Raw genomic sequence first — 13,947 nt, forward strand, 5'->3', positions numbered from 1 at the left:
GGATCATAAACAGCACAGAAAATTGTCACAGTAAAAACAGCTGACGAACGTGGACGTTACCATCTGTCGAATTCTGTGTCAAGAGGTTCACCCATCATTCCATCTTTGGTCCAGAGTAGCACACACGTGGCCGTGATGACTATTTGTTTCTACTTTGGAGGAAAGCCAGTGAGACACAAACAACTCCATTGAGAGTTTTCACTGATAGCTCACACGCCAGGGACAGTGACGCCAGATGTAGCAGACTTTTCGTTTGTCCGTTTCTTTCTGTACTACAAAAAATGCCGATGCTTTAGAATATTTAGTTTGCGGTCCTGTCAAAATTCTGTGTGTGGATGACGCGTGTTTCTTTTAAAGAATGGAGCAGATGACGTGAAGCGCCATCGTTGGTTCCGGACGGTGGACTGGGAAGCTGTGCCCCAGAGGAAACTGAAGGTACGGCTTCTGGCAACGGTGACACTTAACGCCGCATCTTTGAGCGCGCCTTAGGAAATCGCTGACTCTGTGTGTGACCCGGCTGTTTGTGGTTGATACCTAGTTAGTTTGCACAGTACAACCAATCATACCAAACACCTGGGAAGCCGCGTCCCCGATGCAATGCCAGTCTTGGCTGTAAAGAGGCACCAAGACGGGGTTAAGAGCCAGCTTTTGCAGTTGGACTTTTCGAGACCTGGCTCCATGCCTCACGGCCAGTGTGGGTCTAAACCCCCCGCCGCCCCCACTTTCTCAGGGGGAATGGTAAGTGAAAGCGCACCGGTGTGTCTCACTCTTACGGATACTGTACAGTGATGCTGCTAGATTAGATACAGGTCATTCTGGGGTCACCTTCCTCTGAACGGAGGAAGATGTTTTCACAGGAGCCCTTAATAGCTGCATCCTCAGCTTGGAACTTGAGAGTCAGTGGAGAGACCAGAAAAACACTGATGCCTGGTCCTCAGCCCAGACCACCGATGTGGACGGTCGCAGATGGAGAGGGATGTCCACATCATGTCTTTCTAACCGTACCTTCGGGTCTTGGCTCCTCTCGTAGCCCCCCATTGTGCCCAAAGTGTGTGGCGAGGGGGACACCTCCAACTTCGAAGCGTATCCTGAGAATGACTGGAACACAGCGCCTCCAGTGTCACCCAAAGATTTGGAAGTCTTCAAGAATTTCTGAAGGCTAGGAATCCACATTCTGGAAGGTATATCTTCATCTTTAGTCATTAAAACAGGACCCCATGTCAAGGGCGTATGGTGTTGACCGAGTGGGACTTCCCTCACCTGTTGGGACACGAGGGATGGAGCAGAGGAAGGCAATCCTTCCAAGTCTCAGCATAATAAACACCGCAGTGGGTCTCACTCAGAGCATATGGTGTGGCCTGGCGGTGTCACCACCACCTCCAGGAACTCAGTCCCTGAACAGTTCTGCAGGGGCAGAGTCTGCATATAAATAAGACCCCCTGATGAGGAATTTTGCGTGTGCCGAAGCATTAGAGAGGCACAGCTTGTTTTTGTGGGAAATGTTGAGTTCTTGTGTTACGAAAACCCTGAATTCCAGAGCAGTGTCATCATAATACTAGCCAAGTGTTTTCAGAAGGGTTTTTGGGTCCCTCTTAGTTAAAATGTGATTATACGGGATTTGTGAAGCTTAATTTAGGATAAAAAAAACAAAAAAAAAACACAAAAAAACGTGACTTTGAGTCTGTTATTTCCTTGAATCTTTGAAGGTCTGTGACTATCTCACTGGAGTCTGTGACTGGCTTTGAGGTCTAGTTTTTTTCATATGGGGAGTAGAGATATTTTGGTTACTCCCCATTTCTAAGTCACTTGGTTACACCACTTAAAGCAGGTCTTCCTTCCTGTGTAACACGCAAGCAAGAAAAACATCACCTGAAGGAAAACAAACAAAATATTGCCAGTGATATGTTTACCCGCTGGCCTATCTTGTTTTTCCCATTTTTGATTCCCCAATGGCAGTTACAAGGAGTGGAAAAGTAATTATCCAGACGACACCATTTGCAGATGACACCCTCATGGCAACCTGGTCTGCTTTTATTTTTCCTGGTCTGCTCAGTTGCTTGGATTTTGTTTGTAACTTTTAATGATATATTATTATGCATTAATCTTTAAATGATGAAGGGACTCGATTTGCTTTGTCGCAAAGAATACTTCCTTGACGAGCCAAAAGTGCAGAACCTTTTTCTAATAGAGATATTGTGAAATTTCCTTAAAGAAACCAAAGGCTGCCATCCAATGGATACTCAGTGAATAGTTTTTACATTGTGTTTCCAGCTGCCCCAGCTACCTGATAAGGAGATTCCACACCTTTCTCAATTCTCTGTGTATTCTTGGGAAAGTACATGTAAATAGCATTTTTGCTCCTGGAATTGTTTTTAATGTAATTTGTCCCATGCTGGGGGCGCTGTCTGATGACATGCTTGAAGAACCTTTGAAAATCAACACATCATTTACTCATCACATTACTTTCTATTTATTCAACAAATTTGGATTTTATCGTCTTCTTCGGAAAGCCCGACACATTCGTAGTCTAACCTAGTCAGTCATTTTACCAGCAGTAATTTGTACTCGAGGCAGAAGAAAGCCCTGGCCTTTTTAGCAAAGAGTCGGTCTCATGCAGGAAAATACTGCTTCATCACACAGAACCGTCTCTCGTAGAAGCGACAGGGTCAGCAGAGACGACTGATAACTGTGCGAGGTCACCTCTCGTCTCTGTGTGAATCCCTCGTGTGCTTCCCAGCACGGAGAGGAGGGCATGGGACAGCTGGCCCCGAAGGGCTCACCTCACTTGGCCTTTTCGTTTCCTTCATCATAAAATGTCTTGTATTGCCGTAAGCACGTTGAAAGAGGGATTCGATTTTGCTGGTACCATCGGTCTCCTTTGTTAGCATGCGTGAGGGTGTGATAATTCAAGGGATGAGAGTATCATTTCACATGTGCAACCCACCTTTAAAATCCTGTCCCGTGTCTCTTAGGAGGCATCTCCCCTCCCGAGAGTTATGGATCTTTGCAGTTAGCATTCCAAAGACAATTGGATTTCTTTTGTGTGATCATTTACTATTACGTAATTTACTGAATTATTTAGATACTAACCAAATCCTTTGTCTTACTTCATCCCAGAAACTGGATGAGGTGGGCCGGCCTGGGATGCACAGCTGCATATATGTAGACCTGAAGAAACACCGTCTTGTTGTGAGAAGGACAGGACCGCATGTAGACACGCCTCTCTGTATATAAAGACATGGGAGAGCTGTGGACAGTCACGGACCTGCCGTTATTTAAGCAACTGGAAACCTACTGCCCAGTAGGACGTTCTGAGAACTCGTTTGGTGGTAGATTTTATCTTTTCCTTTAGCATTGGGTTCCTACTGTCTTATCTTGGTGTTTCTCCTAGACTCAGCTTTATAAGTTTGAACTGAATATGTTCATTTATAACCAGAATTTGTGCGTGCACGTGTGTGCGTCTGTGTGCACATGTGTGTGTGTCTGTGCGTGTGCGTGTACAAAGACAATATGACTGGCTCACAGGACTGTGCGTGTTCATGTAAATGTTCACCGTTTGTAGAGCGTATGATGTTAAGTTTTCAAATTCCTTTTTCTAGGATTTGTTCTCTTGGGGACAAAATCCAAAAAGTATGATGCGTGCATTTGTTTGTTTTTTATTACTACCTTCTATGCATTTTTCGTTACTCGTGTGGAAACTATCACGTGGCATTCTATAGCTAACACCTTTAATGCTTCAGATGTGGTCAGTGGAGGTCTTACCACAAGGAAGGGAAGGAGACGTGGGTTTGGATTTTAGGCCAGGAATAGCCAGTGAGTGTTAAAGTTGTTCAATGAATGGAATGCCATCAGGACATTTTCTGTTTCCCCCAAATTGCGTAGTGCATAGAGGGGGAGGCTGCCTACTAAAACTTCAGTTAGAATCTCTTGAATAGAACACACCTCCCAAAGCTAACCACCGAGTGTATTGTCTCGTGTGCATGGATGACCTCCGTGCAAAGCTTTCCTGTTCATTTTCATGTGGGAAAAGTGAGACACAAATGACCTATAGGATGTCAGCGTTTGACATAGTAAGTTGAACGTCACTCATTTCTGCCCAGTTTCTTTTCTCCTTGTTGTAAAGATGGTCAAGTTGAATCCATCCAGCATCTTTTGGTCTCACCGACAGGACAGATTTGAGGAGGGTTAGCGGTGGGTGACATTTCTTGTCTTTGGAACCTGATCATGAAGAGAACTTGACGAGAACCCTGGGACTCTTTCAGGATTGACTGAGGAAGGCCAGGTGTGGGGTTGGCCACAATACGTGTGTGACTAGATGTGGGACTTCTGAGAAATGTGTCACTGATACAGGTCCCTGGAGTCTTTGTTCTGTGTATTTCACTTCCTACTCTACTCTTGTTCTTCTGCTTCCGGAGTCTAAGCTGCGTTGTAAAAATCCAAAGGGGTTGCCCATTTCCTGTTGACTCTGAGTCAGCTGGAAAGACACAGTTGCCTAAAACTGGTGTGTGTCTGGTTGGAGGGCCCGCCTATGACCTTCCCTGTGGAGATCTGTGCATTGAAGATGGAGGTTCCAGAACCTTCTGTGACAGGGCTACACCCACGCGGACCTCCAGGACCCCTCTGCACCCTCCTTTTTCTCTTGTGCTATGCCCGAAAGGTCCCGTTCCTTGGGCAGCTGGCATGGGGCAATACCAGAAGGATGCCTGGCACCCTCTTAGACCCCTGCAGCTCAGGTGCGCTTGAGTCACCTGATGGTTTCTTTGTCGTCGTTATTGCCTTCCCATGCTGTGCCCAGGAAGGCATGCTGCCTCCAGCACTTGCTACCTCTCTCTCCTGCAGACACATCTAGGGATGTGGAGAGCTGCCACTTGGGAAAGTCAGACTTTTTCCCTTTTACGTAGAAACATGTCAAAGGAAATACATTCTCCTATCAGCTTTGGCCAGATTCCAGTCACAAATGAGAAGGCGGGGGCTGTATGTTTGGGACGAGAACTTGCCCTTCTAAAACGTTAAAACTCAGTGAAATTAAAGACCCTAAACATTCCGCCTTCTCATACATGACCTGTTCTTCAAACAGGGATCAACTCAGGACGTGAGCGCCAAGTACAAAATTTATTACAACAAACTCTTTATGAGTAACTCAGTGAAAAATTATTTCCCAAGGGTGCGCTACCCATGTCCCCAGAGAACTTCGTTCTCCGTCTGTGCTTCTCCGTCAGCATGCTGTGTGGCTTCAATGGAGGGCAGCCATGGGCCAAAACTTTAGGAATCTCTGAACTGTTTCATCACTGAATGTCAGGTTAGATTGGCAAAGTGACTTTGTGCAGTGAGGTGTGGACCCAGAAAGAACAGCCTGGCTCATGTCTTCTGACTATAAAATAAATAATAACTATCGTTATTATTGTTATTGTGGATCCTTCTACTTTAAAAAATAAATGAACCACCGTCCTTGAATACAATAAAAAACTGTACTCAGGCCTATCCCCCCATATACTTATTTTTAGGTGCAGTTCTTACTGTCCAGGGTTTAATAAGGAATATGAAAAGAGCATCCAGAAAGCATGGAATGCACAGCCTTAAGTTTGGACAAATATGCAGGAGTGTTTGAATGCATCGATGACATTGTCCTTCAAAAACCTTGCCATCAGCCAAGTGACACAAATTGGAAATGAAAAGGAATTCCAAAAATACCTGAGGGTGTTAAAGCCACGTTCGGCAGTCGTGCCAATTTTCATATCTGAAGTGGCACGTGCTGTATGTTAACTGCCCGTGGCGGGGCCGTAAATTCAATGGTGTGATGTAACGTACAGGCTGGTTTTTATCAAAATGCAACTTCAACCCATGGCACACGCACTGCATATAACTGAACCATAGTTTACTCAGTGAGGACTTTTCTATGTTCAGATAGAGCCAGGGTGCACAGTTCTGAAGAAAACGCATGGAAATCATCACAAAAGTCAGATCAGAAAATGATAGAGATTTGCTTTATGCAACTTGATGAGTTGGCAAGATTTTCTTAAGAGGACTCTTTAAAAAAAAAATCTTTAGGATATGCATATAACCGAAGAAGAGGTGTCTTGCGGTGGGGTGGTCTTGTTTTCCTCTTGGGAATGTCACTTGATTTGCACCTGTAAGTCTAAGAAGGAAACAAAATCACAAGTAATCATTCCGCAGCATATCTTGCATTTATATGGGCCGATTTCCAGTTTCTTCCCAACAGACGTCGAAACTTTGTTCAACATATCTGTTGTCGGCAAGGGCAAGTTATGATTTCTGCTGGCGTCATGAGAGAAGAGCAAAAGAAACCCCAGCAACAAGATAAGTGTGCCCACTTCACCACATCACGATATGGTGTAAGACTCCTTTTGCCATCCACGCCCAGGAAGCAGCTGCGTGGATCAGTGTCTAGAACGTTTTGTTTCATTCTCTGCATCTAAACAGTTACAGACCCGCTTGGCACGCGTGACAGTGTCAACAGCAGCGCTAAACATTTGGGACAATGTGGGATGCATTTGCCGTTTCTACGTTGACCTAAGTCGCCTCTCGATTTTGGACCACCTTTAACTGTGGTCCAAAAATATGGCCAATGCTGTTAAGGAAAAACCCCAGCTCACCTCTCTGTAGGCACCAAGGGCTGCATCCAGTCTCCTCCCTCTGGATACTTGGTTAATGGAGTGCAGCAAAAACACTTGGTTGGAGTTTGGTTTTCGCATCACAAAACTATCACCATCACAGAAGCCCCGGATTCCTCCAATTGGAGACATTTGAAATTCGATGCCTGAGTTCTTCTTTTCACAGTGGTCTGTCTACCGAGTGTGTCTTTTACATGTGTTGGGTGAGTCCCATGTACTGTATTCCTGTTTCTGACTCATTAGTTCGACTTGAGTGTAGGATGTCCACTTAACCAAAAACAAAAAGAAAAGCACATGAAGTGTTGTGTGGAAAATGTGTTTGGATAGTTTGTTTGGTGTGTGTGTGTGGGGGGTGGGGGTGGGTGGGGCTCTCCATGGAAGGAGAATGTATGAGGGGTGGTGTTTTCACCAAATGAAACGTTTTCATACCGGGTTTGCTTTGTAGACCCTGGGGGCTTGCACCCAAGAGAACAAGTTTTCTGTAAATTATTGTGTTTTAAGATGTTCTGTTTAGCTTTTCATTTGGTCTTCCATGGGGGACACTTCAGTTATTTAAGTAAAAGTCATGACATGTGTGTGTTAGCAGATGGGAGTCTTTCCTGGTCCTCTGAGACTGTTTTCCAGCTCTGTAGACCAATTGTAGCTTTGTTGTTTCTTGTGCTGGGCTGTGGGCAGCCTGGCTGGGTTGCCCAGGCACTTCTAGGGCTGTACGTCTGCCGTAGGATGTCACAGACACGAGACAGAGTGCCTTGCAGGTGTGGCATGTCCCAGCCTGCCACCACTGGGCTGTCCATGTGGGGTCGTCCCAACTTCTCATGTGGGAGAGTGGGGGAAGAAAAAAACTGTTTCTAACTCTGTCAATTTCTTGCACAATGAAAATCACTGTGATTTGTATATATACCCTAGGAAAATTTTACTGCTGTCTAATTTATGGAATAATACTATTGATTCCAGGTTTGTTTAATAAAACTTTGTATCTTTTAAGAAGTCTGATTCTCGTCTGTGTTTTCGGGTCCCGCTTTGTCTACTTTCATCTGGTCCAGGAGTCAGGAATCTTTTTCATTTTTAAAAATTCGTTTTTTTTTTTAAATGCAGATATAACTGGCACATAACATTATATTAGTTTCAGGTGGACAACTTCATGCTGCGATGTGTGTACATATTGTGAAATGATCATGCCAGTACGTCTGGTTAACATGTGTCACCTCCCATAGGTACACATTTTTTTTCTTGTGATGAGAATTTTTCAGTTCTAACTCTTAGAAACTTCCAAATATATAACAGTACAATTGTATCTTTTTTCATAAAGGCTAGATGGTAAATATTTTCAGCGTTGTGGGTCTCTGTAGAATTTCTATAGAGGAGGTGCTTTGGAGGTCACAGTCTAGTTGGGAGAAGGAGTGTGTGTGTGCGCGCACTTTTTTTTGGAGGTGGGAAAGATACGAGGATTTTTGAAGAACTGAGATTATCTAGGGGGCGGGTGCATGGTACAAAGTAACTAAATCCTTCTCTACCCTTTTGGATGCCCTTGCATTTTTTTTCTTAAATTTTCTTTTTTTCATAACCACATTGTTCACGGAGGTCTCTTTACTTTTCTCGAAGCCAAGCTCATTTTGCGTTCTCATTAAGAGGATCTGATAGGCTTGTCTCAAGAAAGTTAAAGGAAAAACACACGGAGGGTGCCAAAAAAATGTATACAAATTTTAAGAGAAAAAAACTGTGTTAAAATTGTAATACTTGGGGCAGCCAGTTAGCTCAGTTGGTTAGAGCGCGATGTTCATAACAGCAGGGTTGCCAGTTCAATCCCCACATGGGCCAGTGTGAGCTGCGCCCTCCAGAACTAGATTGAAACAATTACTTGACTTGGAGCTGATGGGTCCTGGAAAAACACCCTTAAAATAAAACAAAAGTTTAAAAAAGAAAATGTTTCAAAAGAATTGTAATACTCAATACGTACTGGTAACAAATGATGCATACAAGTCATGTGTATACATTTTTTGACACCCTGGGTTGATGTGCCCCTGTGATGTCAACCTGAGTTGTCTCGGCTGAAAAGAAGCTCGTCTTTGGAGCGCCCCCTAATGGCAGGGCAATGAGTTGCATGTTTGTATAGGTCACCATTTTACTATAATACAATCGCCCTGACCCACACATCCCAAGACCCGCCCAGTGCATGCCTGAAACGGTCGATAATACCAAACCCTGTATAGATTGTATTTTTTTTATATGTGCATACTTTTTCACCTAAAGGAAGCACTTTATGGCTTCTCTTGGGCATGTCCAAATCACCAGCATCATGCTCTTCTGCTTTGAGGCCATTATTAAGTGAAATGAGGGCGACTTGATCACAAGCCCTGTGACACCGGGATAGTCAATCTGATAAGCAGGATGGCTGTTAAGTGACTAGCGGGCAGGGAGCGTCCACAACGTGGACACGCGGGACGAAGGGATGGCACACCCCAGATAGGACAGCGCGGGAGGGCACGAGATTTTATCACGCTCCTCGGAACGGCACAGACTTTAAAGCTCACAGGTTGTTTATGTCTGGAATTTTCCATTTGCTGTGTAAGGACCATGTCTGACGCGGGTTACTGAAACCACAGAAACGACATGACATTGAGTAAATGTGAGTTAGACAACATGTTGATTCGACACATGTCAATATTATGGTGCCTTTAGCAGGTCACGTAATTATCATGTTTTGTGATGGGAATAATGAAGTTCTCGTCTCTTAGTAAGTTTGATGGTGATAATACAGAGTGGTGGGTTATATTCACCGTGCTGTCTGTGCATTACATCTCCAGGGCTTATCTACTAGTTGCAAGTTTGTACCCTAAAAGCAATATTGGTCCTGTTCCCCACCCAACAGTTCCTGGTAACCACCGTTTTGCTCTTTGTTTGTATGAGTGTGGCTTTTTTTAGATTCCACATATCAGTGAGATCCTACAGGACTTGTCTTTCTCTGATTTATTGCACGTAGCATAATGCCCTGAAGAGTCATCCAGGTTGTTGCAAGGAGCAGGATTTCCTTCTTTATTTACGGCTGAGTAATATTCTATTGTGTATACGTGTCACCTCTTCTTTATCCCATCATCCATTCAGGGACATCTAGGTTGCCTCCATATCTTGGCTATTGTGAATTAATGCTGCATTGAACACGAGAGCGTAGTATCTCTTTGACTCCAGATCAAAACCACAATGAGATACCACCTCCCACCTGTCGGAATGGCTATTATCAAAAAGACGAGAAATAACACCTACCTGGGGAAACCCTCATGCACGGTTGGTGGGATTGCCATTTGGTGCAGCCACTATGGAAAACAGTATGGAGGTTCCAAAAAATTAAAGATAGAGCCACCTTAGGGCCCAGCAATTCCACTTCTGGGTACATGTTCACATTTAATAATTAAAAACACTGTGGAATAGGGTATCTGCCCACTTGACGGGTAGGAAAATGGAGGTCAAGACAGACGGAGTTATTTACACAAGGTCTCACAGTTAATAAATTATGGAGCTGAGATTTAAGCTCCATTGGGTCCCCCTCCTTCCAAATGCCACAGGAAGTTTCAGTAATAAAAAGACAAAGAAATTTTGAACCAGCTTCTCTATGTTCCGATGAAAACACTGGAGGCTGCGTGAAACTTGCAAATGCTGACGACCTACAAAGCGTGTTCTGATAAGACAACTTGGGATTTGATGTTTTGTTCTGTTTTAAGGCAATAAAACCATGATCTGTTTAAACCCCGGTCGATCAAGCCTGCGGAGACTCAAATGTATTTTAAGAGGTGAAGTTGCCTTCCAGGAATACGTGCGAGAGAACATGTTATAAACCGGTGAAGCTACAAGCTCCGATACAATATTTTTTTTATTATGGTAAAAATCACACAACGTGAAAGTTGCCCTCTTAACAAAATTGAAGTGCAGAATCCACCATTGTCAGCTCCAGGCAGTGTTGTCCGGCAGCTCTCTAAAATTTATTCATTTTGCATAATCAAAACTTTATGCCCGTTGGACAGTGACTCTGTTCTTCCCTGTTCTTTGCCCCTGGCACCCAGCTCTGGGCTTTGGCTCCAATCAGAGAAGTTAGGGACCTGACTGCCTGGGTCTTCAATTCTGAATTGTCTTTTCAGTTCTCAAGGACATCATGGAAAGTATACTCAGGCTTTCGTATCTCATTATGAACATCTGGCTTTAATCTTGCTGCAAACTCAGCTTTTACCATCCCTTTGGGGCCAATGTCTCAGAGAGCCACTGGCCCAGGAACAAATCTTTCATAATCAGAATTTGTGTGCAGGCAGTTTAAAACCAGTACCTTGGAAAAAGGAAAGAAAAAAACACCCGCCAAGGGCAAAGTTTAAAAAGTGATGTCACCCCAGGAAGTGGGAACTGAACAAAGGTAATTTGGCCAGCGGAGGTCTGAGTTCTTACACTGATTTTCCACTGGGCTTATTTTTGTTGAATTGATGAATAAGGACCCAAATGCCTGACAGGCCAGGGGGAAAATTGTGAAAGATCCATCGCCAGGCCCTAGAGAAGGCCCATTTCATGGTGCCCACAGGTTGAGATGTCTTTGTCTTGCATCCCTTTGTCTTTCTAACCCCGCCCTCCAGCACCCCTTCTGCTAAGAGAAGTAGCCCCTCGTGATCTAACATGGGAAATGTCTGCCTCTTTCAGAATATCATCTTAAAAAATAAGTGGGGCTTCATCAGAGATGCTGTCAGCCTTGTTTTTCAATCCTTGACTGTAGCCACAGTGGGGAATGTAATTGGCCTGTTTGTCAGAACCACCCGGAACTGATAAACACACACAGACACACCTGAAAGTGAAGTTGCGTGAGACAATTCCAACTTAACAAAATTAGTAGTGTAGAAATAGTGTCCTGAAATACGACGTTATGAACATTTGACTAGAACATTGTTTCCTTGCAGATTATTTTTTAAAAAAATACTAGTAGGGACCCCCAACTGCATGACCCACTCTTGGGTCTTGCTCAGTGTTTGAAAAAACCCTTTGCTAAGAAAAATGTGAGTGACGGCTCTGAGTCTGTACTTTTCCACATTAAATAGGAGCGGAGTATTGGCGATTTAAGGAGGGATTAAATGCCAGCTAATATCCAGAGGAAGCCCATTGCTCTATTTCCATGACATCTGTGAATTTAAAACTTGAATCCCCTTATTTTCCTTTCCATCATTCACTGTAGCACACACCACGCCAGTCTTTTGGCGAATACGGCATTTTAGAGTATGTTTATTATTAGTCTGCCGTTATAGGAGTAATGCTTTCTTTTCTTTAGCCTTCTTCAGAGTCTCTGCAAATTTGTACTTTGCCCCCCTCCAAAAAAAAAAACAAAACACAAATACAGTTGGTGCAGCTTTTTTTGTTTTATTATTATTATTTTTTTTACAACTGTTGGGTCAAAATTGCCACTGACATTGTAAGTTGCCATTATTTTTTTACGATCTGCTTTGGATGCCAGTTGGATGGGTTTCCCTTCCTAACACTGGTGGAATATCTTTGTCAGCTTTTGGCAGCTGGGGGACGAGGCAGGACGCCCCTCCATGGAAAGTTTCCAATTCTCTCTAAAGACCTGCATAGACGCTGGAGCTCTGGATACAGCTGAGCGTTCTCTTTTCAAAGGGGGACGAGTTGCTGGTGGAATTCCACGTCCGTCCCTAACTCCTTAACTATTTCAAATCAGAGGGTGAGCTTTTGTGGCTTCAGAATCCAGCTTCTCCTTGTCCAGTATGGAAGACCCTGATGTTTTAACCATCTTCCTAGGTCTCCATCTCCTACTCTGTTTTCTTTCCTTGATCTAACTTGATTATTCCCTGATACTTTCTTTCTGTCCATTGGTCTTCTCTGAAAGTCTGCTTTGTTTTATATGTGTGTGTGTGTGTGTGTGTGTGTGTGTGTGTGTGTATGCATGCAGAGGGTGCCAAAAAATGTGTACACATTTTAAGAAAGGAAAACTGTATTAAAGTTGTAATTCTCAATATATACCGATAACAAAAGATGAATACAATACAAGTCCCATTTGACTTCTGCAATGACAAGAGGTGCTCAGAGTGGTTCCCATCAGCGTCCAGACACTTCTGATGACGGTGAACTCCTGCTTGAGTCACGTTGACCAAAGTGGCTCCCAATTCAGCAGTGGATTTACTGTTTCTGCCCAGGCAAAATCAATGCTGGTAACCCACCTTTAAAAAATGTAGTTTTCTTTTAAGGGGCACAACGAATCCCTTCAATTTATAACCCTGAATATTTCAAATAAATGAATTACTCAAACCAGTTTTCGGTATTATAATAGTTAACTCTTGTGCTATTTCGTGAACATGGTAAATAGGACATTTAAACCCATGAAAATAAGTCTGAAACATGGCACAGAAGTAAAGCCTGCTTAGTCATGGATAAGGTCCGGCCAGTAGCAGTATCTGCTGTGATCCCGGTTAGGCAGCCGTGACAATCGTATTAAAATCTCTCAAAGTCTAGAGGCAGCTTTTCTGTTGTTCTCACTCAGCCACTTCCATGTTTGTAAGATACTCTTGGCTAATGACAAAGGCTGCAGTATTCTCGTCAGGACGCCCTGGAGTTACCCGGTCTTACCTTTCCCTACCGATCTGCCAGGCGTCTTGCCTCGTTAAGCTCAGCCCTTGGCTACACAAGTGGTGTTTGTTACATCGAGACCCCTAATCTGCTGACGCTTCAGTTTCTTCCAACGGGGAAAACCGCATACCCTGCACAACCAAGGTAAACATTGAAAAGGAAGTATTCCAAAGAAAGCCATCAGTGACTCCTGTGTGTATAGGACAGCATAAATGACTTGAATATTACAATTCTGTCCTTAAAACAGGCTTCCTCAACTTCAACAGTATGAACTTGTAGGGCCAGGTCATTCTCTGATGTGGGGTGCCCTGTGCCCTGTAGGACATTGAGCAGAGTCCCTGGTCCCCACCCCCCTTGTCACGACATCCTAAAATGGCTGCAGATGGTGACAAACACCCCTTGGGGCAAAATGACCCTCTATTAGAAACCACTGCCATAGGTAGGTAGGTAGGTAGGATAATGGATGGCTAGATTGATAAACAGAGATGATAAATAATTATGGATCAATGCATGGTTAGATACATAGATGATAAACAAGTATGGGTAGATAAATAGATAATAGATAGATACAGGTATTTCGGTATATAGGTAGATGAGTACATGACAGATACCATGTTTCCCCGAAAATAAGACCTCGCCGGACATCAGCTCTAATGTGTCTTTTGGAGCAAAAATTAATATAAGACCAGGTATTATATTATATTATATTATT

General features: G+C 43.7%; 1 protein-coding gene across 1 annotated transcript in view; it reads left to right on the forward strand.

The window, feature by feature from the left end:
- Positions 1–5,669, forward strand: part of PRKX (protein kinase cAMP-dependent X-linked catalytic subunit) — a 67,074-nt gene extending 61,405 nt beyond the window's left edge. Inside the window, exons 7-9 of the mRNA XM_033106405.1 lie at positions 358–435; positions 1,031–1,181; positions 3,118–5,669. Coding sequence (XP_032962296.1) covers positions 358–435; positions 1,031–1,156 — 204 coding nt within the window. The 3' untranslated portion in view covers positions 1,157–1,181; positions 3,118–5,669. The remainder of the gene's footprint in view (positions 1–357; positions 436–1,030; positions 1,182–3,117) is intronic.
- The last annotated feature ends 8,278 nt before the right edge of the window (positions 5,670–13,947 follow it).

Source organism: Rhinolophus ferrumequinum, chromosome X, assembly GCF_004115265.2.
Source record: "Rhinolophus ferrumequinum isolate MPI-CBG mRhiFer1 chromosome X, mRhiFer1_v1.p, whole genome shotgun sequence".
NCBI lineage: Eukaryota > Metazoa > Chordata > Mammalia > Chiroptera > Rhinolophidae > Rhinolophus > Rhinolophus ferrumequinum.